This window comes from Vulpes lagopus, chromosome 10 (assembly GCF_018345385.1).
Source record: "Vulpes lagopus strain Blue_001 chromosome 10, ASM1834538v1, whole genome shotgun sequence".
In the NCBI taxonomy this organism is placed as follows: Eukaryota; Metazoa; Chordata; class Mammalia; order Carnivora; family Canidae; genus Vulpes; species Vulpes lagopus.
In genome coordinates, this window is record NC_054833.1 from 18504529 (window position 1) to 18522703 (window position 18175).

General features: G+C 47.3%; 1 protein-coding gene across 1 annotated transcript in view; it reads right to left on the reverse strand.

The window, feature by feature from the left end:
• The window catches only part of BMP6 (bone morphogenetic protein 6), a 147850-nt gene extending 130018 nt beyond the window's left edge, over positions 1-17832 (reverse strand). The window contains exon 1 of the mRNA XM_041770447.1: positions 17178-17832. Within this exon, the coding sequence (XP_041626381.1) occupies positions 17178-17829 (652 nt within the window). The 5' untranslated portion in view covers positions 17830-17832. The remainder of the gene's footprint in view (positions 1-17177) is intronic.
• Positions 17833-18175: the final 343 nt, after the last annotated feature.

Here is an 18175-nt window from a genome sequence, read left to right on the forward strand (position 1 = left end):
AAACATTCTCTGCAGCTTGACCACGATTCTAAGCTCAAACCGCTGCTTTTAATTGTAAGGAGAAATGAGGGAAGGAGTTCCAGGAAGACCAGGTTAAGTCTATTTAAATGTCTATTTAAATCACCGCATTTCAGATTTTAGTTACTGGAAGTAGCACTTTTTCCACGAGTTATAATCTCTTAGGTGCTATTTGTGAATTTGTCACCTAATTTCCCTTCTTTATTAAACATTCTAAACTTAACTGAAGGAAAGAAAAAAATTCAAAATACTTTTAAAATTTCAAAAAGCCCCTCGATGCCACAGATACACATTATAGGGGCCGGGCGTGCTTACCCAGACAACTGCAAAAATGTCCTGGCTGGCCTCCCCATCTCCAGCCTCTTCCACACTGCTACCAGAAATATCCTCCTAAGCACACATCAGCCATTCCACAGCCTTCCTGAAAAGTTTTAAGTAGCAACTCACTGCCTACAAAATCAATTCCAAACTCCTCAGAATTGTTTCAATATTCCTCCCTGAGGAATATTGAAGGCCTAAGCCTACCTTTTCGACCTCCTCACCCACCGAGTCCCATATCACCTCCAGGTCCACTTGCCTCAGCTCCAGCACCTCAGACCTCACTATACCCAACGCCCTACTGCCATTCCCCTCATGGTTTCATCAGGCAGGAATGCCTGGGCCTCCCACATCCACCAGCAGAAAGCCAACTCTTCTTTCTACACTCAGCCTGAATGTCATGTCTCCCCATAAATTAATCACCTCCTCCTTGGTGCTCCCATAATATCCTGAAAAAAAAAATAGGTGTCTTTATCACAGACACCACCATATTCTGTTTGGCGTCAGGGTTAGGTGCCCATACGTCTGCCTCCTTCTCTGGGGGCAGCAAGTGCATCTCACCCTCCCTACTAGAGTCAATGCTTAGCCTGGTGCCCTGAGGGAGCTCTGTACACATACGGGACAACCAAATTAAATCTGTCATTTCTACACTCCCTGGGCTTAAGGAACTTTTTTGTCAGGGTATGTCACCCAGTGCCTCAGATCCCATTCCATCCGAGGCACACTGTCACTGTATCTTCCAGAATTTAAAAGGATGTGACAATAGAACCTATATACTTGTCTTCATGTGCTATATGGGAACTTTTTAATAAACAGATTTCTTTTTCCTTTTGAGTTCTTTGGGGGGGGTGGTGGTATGTGGTCACTGTAAAATCTTTCCACTTTTCTGTTTGTTTGGAGTTTTTCACGATAAAATGTTGGCAAAAATTAAAAGATGAACTGCAACTTGGAATTTGCTTCATCAAGAAAGGTGTAGAAGTAAATCAAAATATTTGCAGAAATCAACATGGAGGAAGCCAAGAATTCATTGTGGAACTGTAAATGCAAAGCACTTAGGTAAGAGTTTGGTAAAACATGTTTGCTGCCCAGTAGGAAAAAGTATGTACTGTAGCTGACCTTAGAGAATCATGGAAATAAATCTCTCATTCCAGCGAAATGTTCTAGTGACATATTTTATTTTTGTAGCGTTAACAGGGCTACCCCGGTTGTCTCTGTGGTTTTAGTGATGCAAGGTGGTACTTCAGGAGAAGTTTCGATTCTGAGTTCAGGTTCCTATGAGCCAGGCCCCGAGCACCAGAAGGGCCACGAAAATCGAACACCCAATGAGACAGATCAAGTGCATGAGAAAGAGCAGGCATCTCTACTGTCCTGAAAACCCAGGTGAAAAAAAAGTCAAGGCGATGACCCATTTGCTTTAGGAAAGAGTGTCTACTATCATCCCACACTGAGACAACAGAAGTTAGACAATGGACCACAGACACAAGATAAATTGTGACTCTAACAAGAGCTGGCCAAGTGGGGAAAAAAAAAGTGAGAGGACAGAGATTACAACAGCCAAGATGCCTTAACCTTAGAAATCCTGAATAATGCAACATTATATACTATTACTTATTCCTAAACACAGCCCAAAAAAAAAAAAACAGTCAAGATATGGAAACAATCTAAGTATCCATGGACAGATGAATGGTAAAAGGATTGTGATACGTGCAGTAGAGTATTATTCGGTCTTAAGAAAGGAAACACCATGAAACACCTGACACACCATGGATGAACCTGGTGGACATTACGCTAAGTGAAATAAGTCAGACACACAGAGACAAACACTACATGATACCACTTATATATGGAATCTAATGAAACAAACTCAAGCCAAGAGTAGAGTGGTGGTTGCAGGGGCTGGGGCAGGCATACACGGAAATGGGACGACGTTGGTCATAGGGTATAAACTTTGTTACACGTGTTGAATTCTAGAGATCTAACGGATAGCATGGTGACTATATAGTTAATACTGTGCTGTATACCTGAAATGTGCTGGAAGGGTAGATCTCAGGTGTTCTCACCACATACACACAGAGAAAATGACCACTATAAAACATGATGGATACGTTCATTAGCTTGATTGTGGTGATCGTTTCACAATCACTTGTGTCAAATCATCATCATGCACACCTTCAATATATACAATCTCTATTTGTCACTAATACTTCAATAAAGTTGAGGGGGGAAAAAAAAACCCTGCCGAATTGGGTGGGAGTCAGGTAAAGGGAATATATACTATATAATAATACCTCCCTCTACATTTATACATATCTTAAAATTATATATGCAAGGTCATCACTGACAAATAGGAATCTGAAGTCATCTCATATCCCTCTTGGCCAGACTCTTACAGTTCATCGGACAAAACGTGGAGAACTGGATCTGCTCCTTTGATGGCCGGTATCAGCTCTGTCTCTCTCCCTCGGACAAGTGTCAGCTCGGTCTCTGTCCCTCGGACAACTCCTCTCATCCTAAGGCTACTATCTATCATGGAAATGAAAGTGGTTATGTCTTGCATACTCTGGTAGAGAGAGCAAAGTTTAAGTGGGAGAAGGGGGGGGTGTTTTCGGTTCCAGGACCTACCTGTCTCATTACACATAATTTAAGTACTGAAGAGCTGTTTAATTTTAAACAACTTTTATAACAGTCTATAAAAAAAGAGAAACATCACATCTTGCATGTGCTTACTACAATTTGACATTTTTTCCGACCTATTTGGACATGCTTGTGCCTACTTAGGCAGTCTCCCTGGATCAGCCGCTCAGAGATGAATTCTAATTTGTTTCACCAACGCTCTGGAAATACAGTGAGGCAATAACGCACGTCTGTTCGGGCAACCAACCAAGAGACCACCCTCCCCCTGGCCAGACCTCTCTGCTCCTGGGTAGGGGTATCTCAACCCTGCCCATGGCTTTGATCTGTCTTTGGGTTTTAAATGCTCCCTGTTGCCTAGTGGGGAGCTAAGTGAGTTTGCTTCAATAGACATTATGTCACCCCCTCAGCCCTTACGTAAACAGAGTGTCTAACACCTTCGCGATGTAAGCCAAGCCATCGAGCCTGAAGTAGAGGCTGACAAGATAAGTATTTTGTGTCGGCACCTGCAGGCGTCGTGCCTCCTCGCATGCAAGCTTTCTGCGTGGCACAACCAGGAAATTTAAATTCAGACTCAGCAGCAATTCTTTCTGACTCCTACTAATACTTATTAAAGTTATAATGACATCAGACAGAGGGAAAATAATATTTCTTCTTCCTGAGGGCTTTTTTGTTTCCCCTAAACCATCTAGAAAGTCACAGAACATAAAGCCTAAAGGGAGAAGGCAAGGTCCCTTTTTTAAAACTGTTGCAAACAGAAAGAAGTTAAAGAGCATTTCTCTTATCTGCAAGGTGTTTCACAGTTTATAATTCTCTCACTCAAATGTTTGAAGTTATTGGTGAAGAGACAAAGAAGACACGCATACACCCAGTTTTATTTTTGGACAAACAGACCTTTGTGAGCGCTTATTCAGGATCAAAAAGGTTAAGGTACCAGGTTAGGTACTTGGGGGTGGGAGGTGTCAAGATGAATAAAATATTACACAATAGTGAATCTGAGAAGTTGTGGCTGAAGGTGATTTGCCCAAATCCGGGCCAACCCTGGAATTCAAGGTTCCCACACCCTTCCTGTGAGCCACACGGAGCTCATGTGCAAAGGCACATCTGAAGTTACCAAGCTGCTCTGTGGCATTCTGCACACTAAGGAAGGCTCCGAACATTCTTCCAAAGGGTCATGGCATGTGGGTGAGCCCCTGTCAGAAAGGCTACCAGGATGAGATGGATTCGAACCCAGGGATAAAGAGTAGAATGGAGAATGTGGAAATGGGCAGTTGTGCAATATCATCGTTAAAACTCGGGAGAAATAAAGGCCAAGAGGAGGCAATCACGGGGAGACTGGCTAACAGAAGGACAACACACACAAAGATGGGTGCAGGAGGGGAAAGCTCAAAGGGGTGGGACTCAGAGGGGCATTGGGGCTTTATTCAGGACACCATGAGGATCCAGGGAAGGGAGGGCTGGGAGGGCAGAAAGACGAGCCAGCAGAGATGCATGAGTGGGTTAGCCAGGGAGGAGAGAGCACACAGAAATCCAGGCCAACATCACTGAGACCTCATGCAGGGAACCTGGGGAAAAAATGGAGAAAACCGGTGGAAGGGAAAGATCTCAGAAGCAGAAACAGCAAGCCTAGCCATTGGCTGGATGTGGGAGGAGGGCAGAGATTGAGGCCTCATCCTGGTGCCCAGCTCCCTGGTTCCCAGACCCTGGTAGATTCCCACACCAAATGCCCCAGAGCCTGCCAGGTTCAAGAATCTGCTCCTTAACAAATACTCGAGATCTGTGCTGACCCACCAATTGTCACCAGCCCACAACAAGTACAAAAGTGGAGGCCGCTCAGTTTGACAGTAATTCAGTAATTTCATATCAATGGAATCCAATAATGCAAGATTGAGGGTTGATTTTATATGGATTTGGGTTTTTTTTTTTCCATTTCACTTTTCTAATAACTCATTTTTGGTGGATCTTAACAAAAGCATAGGTCCACATAAATTAAAAATAAAACCAAAAAAACTGGTTCTTGTGCAAAGATAGCTTGAAAAGCACAGTGCCAAAGGATTCTGGAGCCACATCACGCCTGGACCACACTCTGAATACAAAGGGCAGAGAAAGAGAAAGGAACACATCCACAGGTGCTCAGCACGGACAGACCTCCGCTGGCTCACTCTGGCCCTCTGACTACCCCAATTGCCAAACTCCCCATCCCCAGGCCACATCATCTCTGTGGCGGGGCACTGAAAGCCTAGCACCTGCCTGACATCATGCCCTGTGGCCACATCTCATCTCCTGAGTCCCGTACCTGGGTGTGCTCCCCCAACCCCCGGCCCCATGGCTATCTCAGCCCCACGGGTAGGTCTAATGCCACATGCCAACCCTTCTCAATCTTTTGCTGCTTTTCAGGAAATGTCCCAAAATACAGCAGGAGTCTATAGGATAGACAAAGAACCAAGAGGGAGCAAGTAGCATTACAGAAGCTAAGGAGAAATTTTTTTTTGCCTTATGGCTAGCTGTACAGTCCTTTCAGAGGAGGGGGTGGAAAAAAGGTCTCAAAGTGACAAAGTCTTGTGGAAAGCAAGACGACGACCTGGGACAGCAGAGTGATGGGGACAGAAGTCAAGGGGAAAGGAGAAAGTGGGTAGAAAGGCAAAAGCAGCTTCCCTTGGTCCAGAATTAGGACATGGCCAGGTAACTTCATGAAGCTATTCCATTATGAGACCTGAGCTATTAGGAACATTAATACAACTCCAAGTAACTTTCTCCAAATTCTCCCCTATCTTACTATCTACTAATATTCAGTATGAGTTTGCAGCTATAAAAGTCTCGGTTTTTGCCTTGTTGAGATAATAGGATAATAAGTGACATCAGTCATTCTTCCAGGCAAAGACCATAAAGAAATACAATACTTATGTTTTCTTGCAAAAAAAAAAAAATGTAGTTTCCACTTAAACTTACAGAACATTTGGAGAAGGATGAGCATAAGGGGAAAAGTTAGGGGTAAATTGGAGTCTACTTTCATAAATTTCTTGGACTTGTGCCCTACCTAAATTGCCAGAATTTAAAACAGAAACACAGGAAAGCATCTTTGTGATGTTTTCCAGAAGGATCAAATCTTTTAAACTTGAGTATTTAGAAACAAGATGTCAACAGGATCGCTAACAACCCAAAAGTACCCCAGTATGCTTGATCTCGAAATTAGAAAAGATTATTTGCCTATTTTTGCTATTATTTCCTAAAATAAATATGGGAGGTGAGCTATAGGATAAAAGCCAATCACAGCTGCAGAGAGCAAGCTTGACCCCAGGAAGGCTTGACCCCCACAGTTCTCTGTTCCAAGATAACCATTCACAAACATCTTCAGCAAATTCCTTTCTTCAGGATGTTCAAAGCTTGTGAGATGAATGCACGAAGAGCAACGTCATCCATGAAAAATGGGGATTTTCACTGAAGTTCCTGTGTTAGGATTATTTCATTCCCCGGCATAGGCAGGTGTTTAAAAGAATAGCTCAGGATATGTTCATTATCTTGACTGTGGTGGTGGTTTCACAGGTACGTGTCTGTGTCAACACTCATCAAGGCCTACGCTTGAAATAAGCAGCTTAGTCTATCAAGAAAGCGGATTTAAAAAATAAAGCATCATTCAGAGAAACGCAACAGGGCAGATTCCCAGTGTTGAGTCCTGACACTCTCTCCTTGGAGCTTCTCTGTGTTCCACTGAGTTAAGAGGTCATGGCCACCAAGAATCCAACCAGGCAAAGCAAAATCCCTGCAAGTGTTTACAACGGAGGGGATTTAATGCGGGGAGCAGGTGGTGTGGAAAGCTGTGACAGAGTCAAGCAGCCAAACAGGTTATGGCGAGACACAACCCCGTGGCTTGGCAGAAGCAGGAGGCCACATCCACCCTCAGGAAAGAGGAGCCCCCTGGAGCGGGGGGGGGGGGGGGGGGCGCCTGCAGGAGGTGGAATAAGGCAGCCCCTTCCAGAAACAGCTGGAGTCCCAGAAGAGCAAGGAGCAGCTAGCCTGGGGTCCCCCACCCCCAGCTCCACAAAGATGACGGGGGGAAAGTTCAGGAGTGGATCTGGGGGCATAGAGGCCTGAGTCTGACACAGAAAGCACTTACAGAGCAAAAGTGAATTCAGAGAAAACCCTATAAAAGCAAATAGGCAGACTTCTTCACTGCTGGGCTGGTCAGAGCTTTAATGCACCGGTAGACTTGTAACTCTCAGAGGGGAAAGAGATATAAATGAGATTTCTCCATGATCATCCTCTGCAGGACATTTTGGAAAAGTAGCGTTCCACAAAACACTATTTGGAAAATGCTGATCTAGCCAACGCTCTCCCATTTTACAAACGAGGAAAGCTATTTTACAAGGAAGAAGACCAAGAAATTCCCTAAGTGGCTTGAACAAGATAGGATAAAAAGGGACAGCACAGAGACTAGAGCATCAATTCAAGCATCCTAAATCTTAATCACGTACTCTTTCCCCAAGTCTACATTGAATTGGCCATAAGTACTTTCCAGCACCATTAAGAAAACCAGCAACTTAACCATTCTAGGGGCTGATGGGTCATTTTGCTTGTATAACATCACCAGACTCATGGGCACGCATATGAATCTGCTGTGTTAGGTCAATGAGCAACCAAAGGCATCAACACTATGAGGAAAGAACAGAGAGGAAAGAGGAAATTAATGCAACGGAGTTGCTAAATTTACTAATAGGAAGAAAAGGGAAAAGCAGAAGAGAGAAGGAAGCTATCCTCCACTGGGGACCTACCTACATCCCTGAAGCCATGTTGGATTCCACATCTTGTAATGAGGATAACAAATGTGCGTGCCTAACAATAGGCATCAAATGCCCTCAACTAAGCAAATGAAATAACCAAGGTGCCGGGATTTGTGGGAGCAGTTCCCAAAGCTGGTGTTAAGGGATTCCACTGTACACAGATCCCCATAAAAATGCAAAGGCCTATTCCGTGGCCCCCTGGGAGAAGTGCAACTCTCCAAAGGTCTTTGGCCGAGGCACTTAGGTCCTCCTCGCTATTCTTAGTCCTGCCCTGTGGTGTCCTTTCACTTAGGGCTCCATCAAGCTTCTATCCTACCAGAGGGCTGTACTTAAACCACAGCACATCCTAAGTCAGACGTTACAGACCCAAGCTAAACTTCTCAAGCGCGTTGATACCACCAGGGCCCCAAGATCTCCCCCCTTTTTGGGAGGTTTCATTGTGAGTGGGGGAGGGAGTGGGGAGGCAGGGGGATTGAGCTAGAATTTGGTATAAAATGGAGGGTTGCATGAGAATTGAGAATTCATGAAGTGTCTCACCTGTACAATGCTTATACATATTTTAAAAAAAAAATACCCACAAGTTCCCAAAACATCTCAAATTGCTGTTTGTTCAACAGCAACCTTTTAGAGTTATGTTATTTTCTTATTTACCGTTTATCTGTGTTGCCCTATCTTACAGAAAACAGTTCAAAGAAAACAAGCTTACTCTACATATCACTTACAAAGACATCTAGATTTATGGGGTCTCCATTAATTTAGTGTTAATCTAATCAAAACAGTCTCTCCTGAGGAAATCTTTTAAGGTCCCCTGATCCTGCCTTTAGGGCCAGTAAAACATATTTTTGTGAGTTTCTCAATCCAAAGGCACTCTTAAGTTCTAATATGGTTTCAGAAAGGAAGGAAAAATATTTCATCTCTCCCCTAACCCACCCCCCAAATTTCAACAATTTACAAGCACAGAATTCCTATAATTCTTGTCCATTCTTCAGGCTTGACTCCCCCAAATCCTGCAGAGCATGGATCAAACAGGGCACAAGCCAGGGAGAAATTTAATCGCTCATATCTCTGCCTAAGGGATTGTCTAGGTACTATGGTGACAGACACCTCAATGAAAGTATGTGGAGGAAAAAAGATTTTTAAACTCCCAGACTTTAAAAAAAAAAAAAAAAAAGGTGGGAGGAGGGATTTCTAATGGATTTGGGGTCAACACACACAGAAGCACAAAATAAGGTCTACGGAGTCCATCGAAATCCTTATTTATACACCAATGTGGTAAGACCACAGAAACAAAACAGTATTCAACAAAGGCATTTTGTTTTTTTCCCCCCACAAAACTGCCGATTTTGAATTTTCATATTCCCGTTGGTTTGTTTTTCTGGTTACATGTACAGCTTCTCCACAGAGGAGCTTAAGGGCAGTGAAATGACTCTGGGTGATACCATAATGAGAGATATAGGTCCTCCATCAGTCCGAACCCAGGGAATGTTTGAAATCAAGAGTGAACCCTAAGGTGATCAATGAAATTGGGGTGCTAACGATGATCAAGGTCAGTTCCTCAAGTATAATGTTGACAGCAACCCAGGCAATGGTTATGGGGGTGAGGAGTACATGGGAAATCTCCGGACCTTCCACTCAATCATGCTATAGACCTCAAACTGCTCTAAAAAATATAAAGTCCATATATATGTTTTCAAATGCACAGCTTCTCCGTTAACTTACTCTGACATGGGAGTGTTCAAATAAAACCTGGGGGGGGGGGGGGGAAACGAAGTAAAAGTACTTGCACCTGAGTTTGTAGTTCCCAAAGCTCTGTCTTTAGAATATTTCAACGTAATTCATAGATGTGAATGAGGGGAGAGGAAAGAACTGGTGTCCGAGATTGAAGCAAGGCCAATTATACAAAATCTCCCAACCTAATCAGCACCTAAACTCGCTCACACCAACCACAGGGTTATTAGCTCACGCTCTGCTGATGCACGAATCAGAATTTTTTTTGCCAGCCTGTGTTCATGGACAGGAAGCCAACAAGACTGTAAACACAGGAACAACAATCAACACACACAGATGTCTGAGGCTGGAAGTCACATTCGGGACAAGGTGAAAAGGGTAAGTGGCAGGAGAGTCATAATGAGGATGGAGGCGGATATCAAAGTTCAGTGTGTAGAGGGCTCAGGGCCCGGCTCGGCTCGGCTCGGGAGACACTGTTTTCTGCCTGCGGCAGAGCCTCGCACTCACCCCACCCCACCCAGCCACCCCCACCAAGCTCGCTCTCGGATGATGAGAAAACAATCTGAGCCAAAAAAAAAAAAAAAAAATCAGCAAAACGAAGCAAGGACGGCTGAGGCCCAGCCTATCCAGCAGGATCAGTAATCAAGGGCGTGTGCCCGTGAACCTGAAAGTCAGGAAGGCAGCCCCGCTCGGAACCAGAACCTCATTCTGCAAAAATGTCTAAAGGGGAGTCTTCTATCCAGTCATCTGGGACTGGGCTAGAGATAACAAGACCGTGGGGACCCATCAAGGAATTACCTGATGTCATTTAGATACCACTGCTATTATAAACCCAATCGTTTTAAGAATGGACTCGGGAAGGGCAGGAAGAGAATCAGTGCCTGGAGATATCAGTTGAACAATGCCACTCATAGCAACCTGGATTTCAACTCACTTTCAGAGCAGAGAACAATTCTTTGGGGTCCTCCGTGCTTCGGCATGCCAAACAAGGGGATATTTATAGACATGCCCTGCTTTTTCTTTTCCAAAAGCTGAGTTCTAGGAGAGAATGCTACCCACGAAGAGAAAACCCACAAAATTCCAGATCTGAGCTTCCCTACCTCTCGCCCAGGGCAGTGCTCTTGCATGCTTTTGTAATTTCTCCTTAATTATCCACTCCTGCCTGACCAGTGGCTCTATGGCCCTATTCCTCTGATGTATTAGGATCTCTGTGGTTGTCCCTCAGCCTTAAGATATAACAGCAGTGAAGAAGAAAGGGTCCTGACTAAATCAAACAAATTTAACTGCAGAGAAGTGATTAGATGATATGCAAAGCCTTTAAAGCTCTAAATCCTATGATCTATGGGTAATAGATTTACCAAAAATCCCAAACTTCCTACTTAGGATAGTGAAAACCTTGCTTTAAAATGGGGGTCTGGGGATGCCTGAGTGGCTCAGCAGTTGAGCGCCTGCCTTCAGCCCAGGGTGTGATCCTGGAGTCCCAGGATAGAGTCCCACATCGGGCTCCCTGCATGGAGCCTGCTTCTCCCTCTGCCTATGTCTCTGCCTCTGCCTGTCTCTCATGGATAAATAAATAAAATCCTTAAAAAAAAAAATAGGAGGTCTGTTGCTTGGGCACCTGGGTGACTCAGTGGATGAGTAGACACTCATCAAACCTTTGGCTTGGTCATGATCCAGGGGTCCTGGGATAGAGGCCCACATTAGGCTCCCTGCAGGAAGCCTGCTTCTCCCTCTGTAGGTCTCTGCCTTTCTGTGTCTCTCATGAAGATTTTTAAAAAATAAATAAAAAATAAAATTGGGGGAGGGGTCTGTTGCTTGGGCATGTTTCCCCAGATAAAACAATGTTATGGAAGGGAGCCATGTCCCCAGCCAGCTCCAGAGTCTAATTTTATACACAGGGGACTGAAATACTATATTTACAGTGGGGGAAAAAAAATGATAGAGAACAAAAAAATCCCATCAACTTCAGAGAACTACAATTATTTTCTAATGCTTCCAAGAGGAAGATGAGCAGCTACAAGTCTAAGTTCTGAGAATTTCTGACGCTCTCAAAAACTTCAGAAGGGTGATGGCCCTGCTCCTTGAGTGAGTCCTGCTTGCATTAAAAAAAAAACAAAAAAACAAAAAAAAAAACGGTTTTCCTTCTCCTTGATTTAACTGTCACCACTTTCCTATATTCCAGGTAAGACTGGAGCCAATCTCCAGCTTCCCAGTTTCCAGAGGGCAAGGGTTGAAAGACAGCACGGCCAGTGGGGGTGTTATTAGAGGAGAGAAGGGGCTTGAATAAAAGCAGCAAGCTGTCACAATGAAAACAGAGGAAAAGGTGTCAGCTTTTTGTGAAGAATACAAGAGAAGTGGGCAGCTGTGCCCCACACCAGGCCCTGGGGGACAGGGCCGTTGCCGGCTGCTTCGTTGGGCTTGGCCATGGCCACCGCCATGAGGGTGGGCACAGAAAGGTTAATGTGTGACAGCTGTTTACATCCAGGAGGACTGTCAATTGTTCATCTCTCAGAGTTTCTATACCGATTTCTACTCCTTTCACTTAGGTATTTATGGAAGCTTCTAGCCAGGAACACAATCGTCTGATGAAAATCCCTATTGCCTGCTTTCCTGCCCTATTCTTTGGAAGGGCCAAAGAATATGAGGTGACTAAAACTCAAGCAAGAGGAAAGACAGAAAAAGCAGGATGAGGCTCAGTATAGAAAAATTAAGAGAAAGCTGTCCTGGCTTTATATTAAGAAAAAAATAAGCATTCCATGCACTAACTTTCAAATACAGGAAGGGAGGGCAGAGAGTGAAGGACAGACTTGTGGAAAAAAAAAAAAAATCAAAGAACGCTGGTGAATCATCCAAGAAATGTCACCCTCTTCGTTTTTGTTTTTGTTTTTAAGATTTTATTTGTTCAGAGACAGAGGCAGAGACACTGGCAGAGGGAGAAGCGGGCTCCCCGTGGGGGGGAGCCCCATGTGGGCCAGGATCCCAGGACCCCTGGCATCAAGATCTGAGCCAAAGGCAGATGCTCAAACACTGAGCCACCCAGGTGCCCCTTTGTGTTCCTTTTCTAATTCAGCTCTTGCAACTGAGGGTGAGGCAGGATGTCCGGGGCTGTCATCTTCGGGAGTCTGCTAAGCAACCACCGTTGACACCCACATGCACCCACCCACCCCCGTATTTAAGTAAAATATTACTTTGAAATCAGACATTTAAAGTCGCTCAACTCTGAAAACTGTGAGGGCACCTTCTGAATAAAGTGTTGAATGTCATTCCTGCTCCCCTCCCCCGACGCACGGATTTTTCTATCAGTAGGAATCCTTCCTCCAAGCTAATCAGAGGTGGGCTCTTCAGGAGAGGAACTAAGCATGATTCAGCACATTTAAAAAGGACTTATACCCATTCTTAGAAGGACAACCAGAGGAAACACCATCTGAGGTCGAAACAATGATATCTGCTTGCCCTTTGATCTGAGTTTAAGAACACTTTGTACAACTTTTTTTTGTTGTTGTTGAAATACCACTATTTGAAATTTCTTTAGGACATCTCCTGCTCCTTTGAACCACACTCTGGCAACCAAATTCTCCAAATTACAATCGCTGTGAGTAGCTTGCAGGCAGGGATTTATTTTCTGCTAACAAAAATCTTCATAAGTACAGGCAGCCTCCATGAAAAATAGTACCACTGATTCTATGTTTATGAGAAAAAGACAGTACAGTGTATCTGGTTACAAATACAAGTAGGGAGTATTCCATTTTTCTTCTAATTTATGTTTCCCAAGGGTAATTTTGTTCAGAAGATTGCCAGTATTTTTAGTACAATAAGTTTCTTGTTACTTGTACTAATACATACCGATTCCCTTTTCTGAGCATAATTTGAGTTTTTTATTTCATTTTTACCCTAGCATCTAGAGATCAACACCTCATTAATTCAAAATAAATGAAGTCTGAAATGCAGAGATTTAAGGAAACCTCTGCACCACTCTTAAATGTGATGCACATCAGAAATACACATATGGGTAACTAACCAAAAAAAAGGTGTATTAATAAAGCATTACGATAGACATCAGATGCCATTAATTTCCACGTCCTAAATAAATGCCTTTACTTCAAATGTCTTTGACTTAACAGAAATCAGGTATATGACTTCCAAATAATCAGACCTTCCAGATTACTGAAATAGGAATTTTAAATGAAGGATAGGTCTTTCTTTTCATTAATTCAGTCTTTATTAAGCATCTTCTATGTGCTCCGCATGATAGTAAGACTTAGGTTTCAATGGTGGATAAAGCCTGACTGCCTTTTGAGGCTGCCACCCAGAGGAGTGACGAGTAAGCAAATTTTAAAAGGAAAAAAAAAAAAAAAAAAAACTCGTGATTAGCCCGAGCAAAGGGAATAAGCAGAGTTCTGTGACTGTAAAGAAGTAGGGGGGGGGGGGGGGGTGAAGACAGCACGTTTTTCTATAGAGGGGTTAGAGAAGGCTTTTCTAAGAAGGTGAATTTTAAGTCCTAAAGGATATTTCAGGATACTTCTCCAAGGTCACCAAATTGGCAGGCCTGCTTATGGGACTGCCAAGACATTTTTAGCATTGGAAAACAAGCAGAAAATGGCATCTGTGGCCCTGAATGAAGGCACCCACCCGTCCAGGCACCCTGCACACCAGCCAGTTGGTGCTACCGAGGTTACACACCTCCAGCCTATTCACCCAGGGCATTTAAGACAGTCAACTTCAACAACAGTGACCTGGTCGAGGGACCAGCATTTGGGATCTGTGGGAGCGACTTAATTGTTGATTCATACTTCCTGATGGCCACTCTGGCTGAGAAGGCTCAGGATGTTTTAAATGTGTTTCATGAGTAAATTGTTCTCTCTTCTCAGGGAAAAAAAAGATGTTTACAACTATGTGTCACTTTCTCATACTTTCAGTTTATTTACCTGACTCACTCAGGGTAAAAGTACTTTAAAACCTGTAACTTTCTGTAGGTTCTTAAATGAGTCCTGTGATGCAGCAGCTACCATGCCCCGGACATGGAAATCTGCAGAATTCTCCCAACATCCTTATTCAAAGAATCCATATTGCTAAGCAATTACTTTCTTCAAATGAACTGTCCTCATGCTCAGAGTTATGATAATCAGATTTTATCACATTTTAGCCTCTCATTCTGAAATCCTCTTTCCTACAGCTAAATGGATTACGATTAAACAGAATTGTTGGACTGGCAGGTGGCATGGCTTGTGACTTGGATTCTACTTACCTGGAAAAGGTCTCCCCCCCATCCTCATTCCACCCCCGCCCATGTGGACTCCACGGCTGGACCTACAGATAGTGACAACTTGTAGACGGAAAGAAAGCCCAGTGCTATGACAGGAGGGGCTTGGGGCAGTTTCCTACCCAGGAATCTCTGCCAGTTCCACATTAGCCTGTCCCAGGCCTGAAATGACACTTCTGTGGAATTCTCTTGGAGTTTCTCCATGTTGTTTTTTTGGAACCTTGAAGTTTCCCTTATGAGAAATATAAGTTAAGCCATCACCTTAGCAGGCTTAGTTGAAAACCAGCTCCAAGCAGTGTGACTCAGAACCAATGTGTACCTGTAGACCAGGAAAGGTCAGACAAGCAAGGAACGAGGAGAATTTAGAGGTCTTTAAACACAGTAAATGTCACCATCCTTTACAAACTCTGCCTCAAGCCAACTCTAACAATTGCAAATAGCACCTTGGCAGTGGTTCCCCAATACTGGATTCACATGAGGAATCTTTAAAACTACGGATACCTGGCTTCCACCCCAGACACTGGTTTAATCGATATGAGGCACCCCCTGAGCATCTTGACTTTTAAGACCCCCCAGGTGATTCTAATGTGCAGCACTAACATAAGGAAGCACTGCTTTTAATATTTGACTCGGATAACCTTAATTTCCATCACACATCAGCATCTCCTGTGTCCATGATGGCACATTAGAAATACCAAAGGTTCTTTAAAAAAAAAAAAAAATTACCAGAGCCCACCCCCAAAGACTCTGACTTAGTTGCTCTGGGAGCAGCCCCAGCATCCCTTAGGTGCCCCCAGGTGATGCTAATGGACAGCTAAGGCTAGCGCTCTGGTCTAATAAGCCCAGGAACTGTTCTCCAGAGACTGTAAATGAGTCTCCATCAAAGAGCCAGAAGTACCATTCTTCCACTTTGCCCAGGTTGGGACTACCCCGAGTGGTAATAAAACATCTTCCCCCAAGGCTGTCAGGACACCAGGGAGGGGGATGGCAAGAGATGGAATTCACTGAGCCAGAAGAAGCCGGGAAGGTAGCAGAATAAGAAGAGCGCTGGCCCTCCACACCGTCCCTCCCTGCAAACTTTACTGACTGCAGTCAGTCCTTAGAAGGCTTCCTGGAGGTGCCTCAACCTTGGATTTGATTCCAATAAATTGTGAAAAATCCTACCCAATCAGTACTCCTGGCACTGCAAGTAGCCAGATTGGCAGGCCTTGAGCCTCCACTCCCTGTGAGATTCTGTTTCATGAATTTCCCAGGAGGATTTCTGCACGGGTTGGATGCCAACGGGACCTCCCCCTTGGGCCCCCATTCCTTTCTTCCCCCAAAGCCCAGCAGAGCTGAGAACCATCTCACAGACCCAGTGATCGTTCAAGTAAATAATGTCAAAGGACAGACGTCTTTGACATGGCTCTGACAAGTGGCTGGTAACCCACTCTGGGGCCTGGGCAGGGCCACGCGTCTCACACGGGAAGTGCGCGGACACCCCCCCCGCCAGGTGACCCCTGCGCCCCCACATCTCCCTGCCCAGAACGCATCCCCTACATCCCTGATCTAGGCTGAGTCACTTTATGAATGAGGAGTAGCACAGATCAGACGCACTGATCCTGGAGGAGGAGGAGAAAAAAAAAAGTTTTCCTTGCTCTCACTTAGATGAGAAAACTCGAGGGAAAAAAAAAAAAAAAAGGCTATGTGACTCCGTCCGGGTTTGCCACAGAACATTTGTGGCGGAGCCCGATTTAGCCGCCCTTGAATTTCCATTCTGTTGCCTGGCAACCAGCTCAGACCAGCTCAGCGCCCAGCCCCGGCCCCTAACCCGCACCCTTTCTCTGCCCGTGCGGCTCGGGGAGCAGCGATCAGAAAAAAGTTCAGGCTTTAGGGGCGCCGGCCAACGGCACGTGAGCTAAGGGCCTGGGTGGGCTCCCCCTGGCTGGGCTGGGATCCGCTCCCAAACCCGCGCCAACCCCGTCTGGCACAGCTTCCCGGGTCCTGCCTGCACCTTCTCCTGCAAACCCTCCCTCCCCCCGAGTCCGCCGATTCCACTTAACGCGCTCACGACAAGTTGCCAAAGTGCTCGGCTGCGGCTACCAGATGCCCTACAAGGCCCCGGTGGGGAAACTTGCACTCGGAGCTTTGAGGGTGCAAAAGGAAGGAGGGGGGAGGGGGAAAGGGTGTTGAGAGCCTTGTGCTTCCCAGCGGGCTACACCCGGGCGGGCCTTCCGTGCACAAGCCCAGCTAACCTGGTCCCGGGCCCGGGCTTGCTGCAACGCCGCAGCCCGAGAGCCCGCGCCCCCCGCGCCCCCCGCGCCCCCCGCGCCCCGCGCAGCGCACGTGCAGCCGCCGCCGCGCAGGTGTCGGGAGCGCAGCCCGCCCGCCCTCGCATCCCCGCGCACCGGGGGGGGGCGCCCCTCCACCCGCCCGGCCCGGGCCCCGCTACCCCGGATCCTTACCCAGGTTCACGAAGCTCATGACCATGTCCGCGTCGTTGAGGAAGGCGCTGTCCTGCGCGCTGGTCAGTGCGGACGCGCCGCCGCCGCCGCCGCCGCCGCCGCCGGGTCCCGCGGCCACGAGGCTCCTGCTGCCGACCCGGGGCGCCGCGCCGGGGGGCGGGGACGGGCCGGCCCCTCCGCGGGGCCCGCGCGGCCGCCGCTGCTCGTCCGCCTCCCAGCCCTCGTCGTCGGCGGCGGCCAGGGCGTTGTACAGATCCAGCATGAAGAGGGGCGCGGACTTCAGCCGCCCGGGAGGGGGCTCCCCGCGAGGCTGCTGCTGCGGGAACGCCGCGGGCGGGGGCGGCGGGAGGCCGTGCAGGGGCCGCGGCCGGTGCGGGAGCCCCAGCACCGACAGGATCTCCTTCTGCATCTCGCGCTTCTCGTGCGTCTTGAGCCGCCGGTAGAGGAAGCCGGAGGAGGAGGAGGAGGAGGTGGAGGTGGAGGTGGAGGACGGCGGCGGCGGCGTGGGCTCCGCGTGGCCCGGGCTCCCGCCGTCCCCCAGCAGCGCCCCCCCGGCGGCGGCGGCCGCGGCGGCGGGCAGAGGCGGGGGCCCGCAGCAGCTGCACAGCAGCCCCCACCACCAGCACAGCCACGGCGCCCGCGGCCCCAGCATCCCCGCCCGGCCGGGCTGGCCCCGCGGGGCGCGCAGCGGTGGCCCTCGGCGTGAGCAGCCCCCGCCACCTCTCGGCGGGCCCGCTTCCCCTTCCTGGCGCTCAGTCCCGATCCCTCATCGTCCCGGGGGCGCCCCCGAGGGCCCGGGCTGGAGCGGGGGCGGCGGGGGCGCTCGCCCGCGGAGCCGCTCGGCGCGGGGCGGCCCCACGCGCGGGCGCGGGCGCGGGCGCGGGCCCCTCGGAGGCGCAAGGTCCGGGCCAGGTGCGTCCGAGCCGGGCCGCGCTGCAGCCGGCGCCCTCGCTCTCGCCCGCGGGCGGGTCACGGCGCGGTCACCGTCGGGCCTCGCG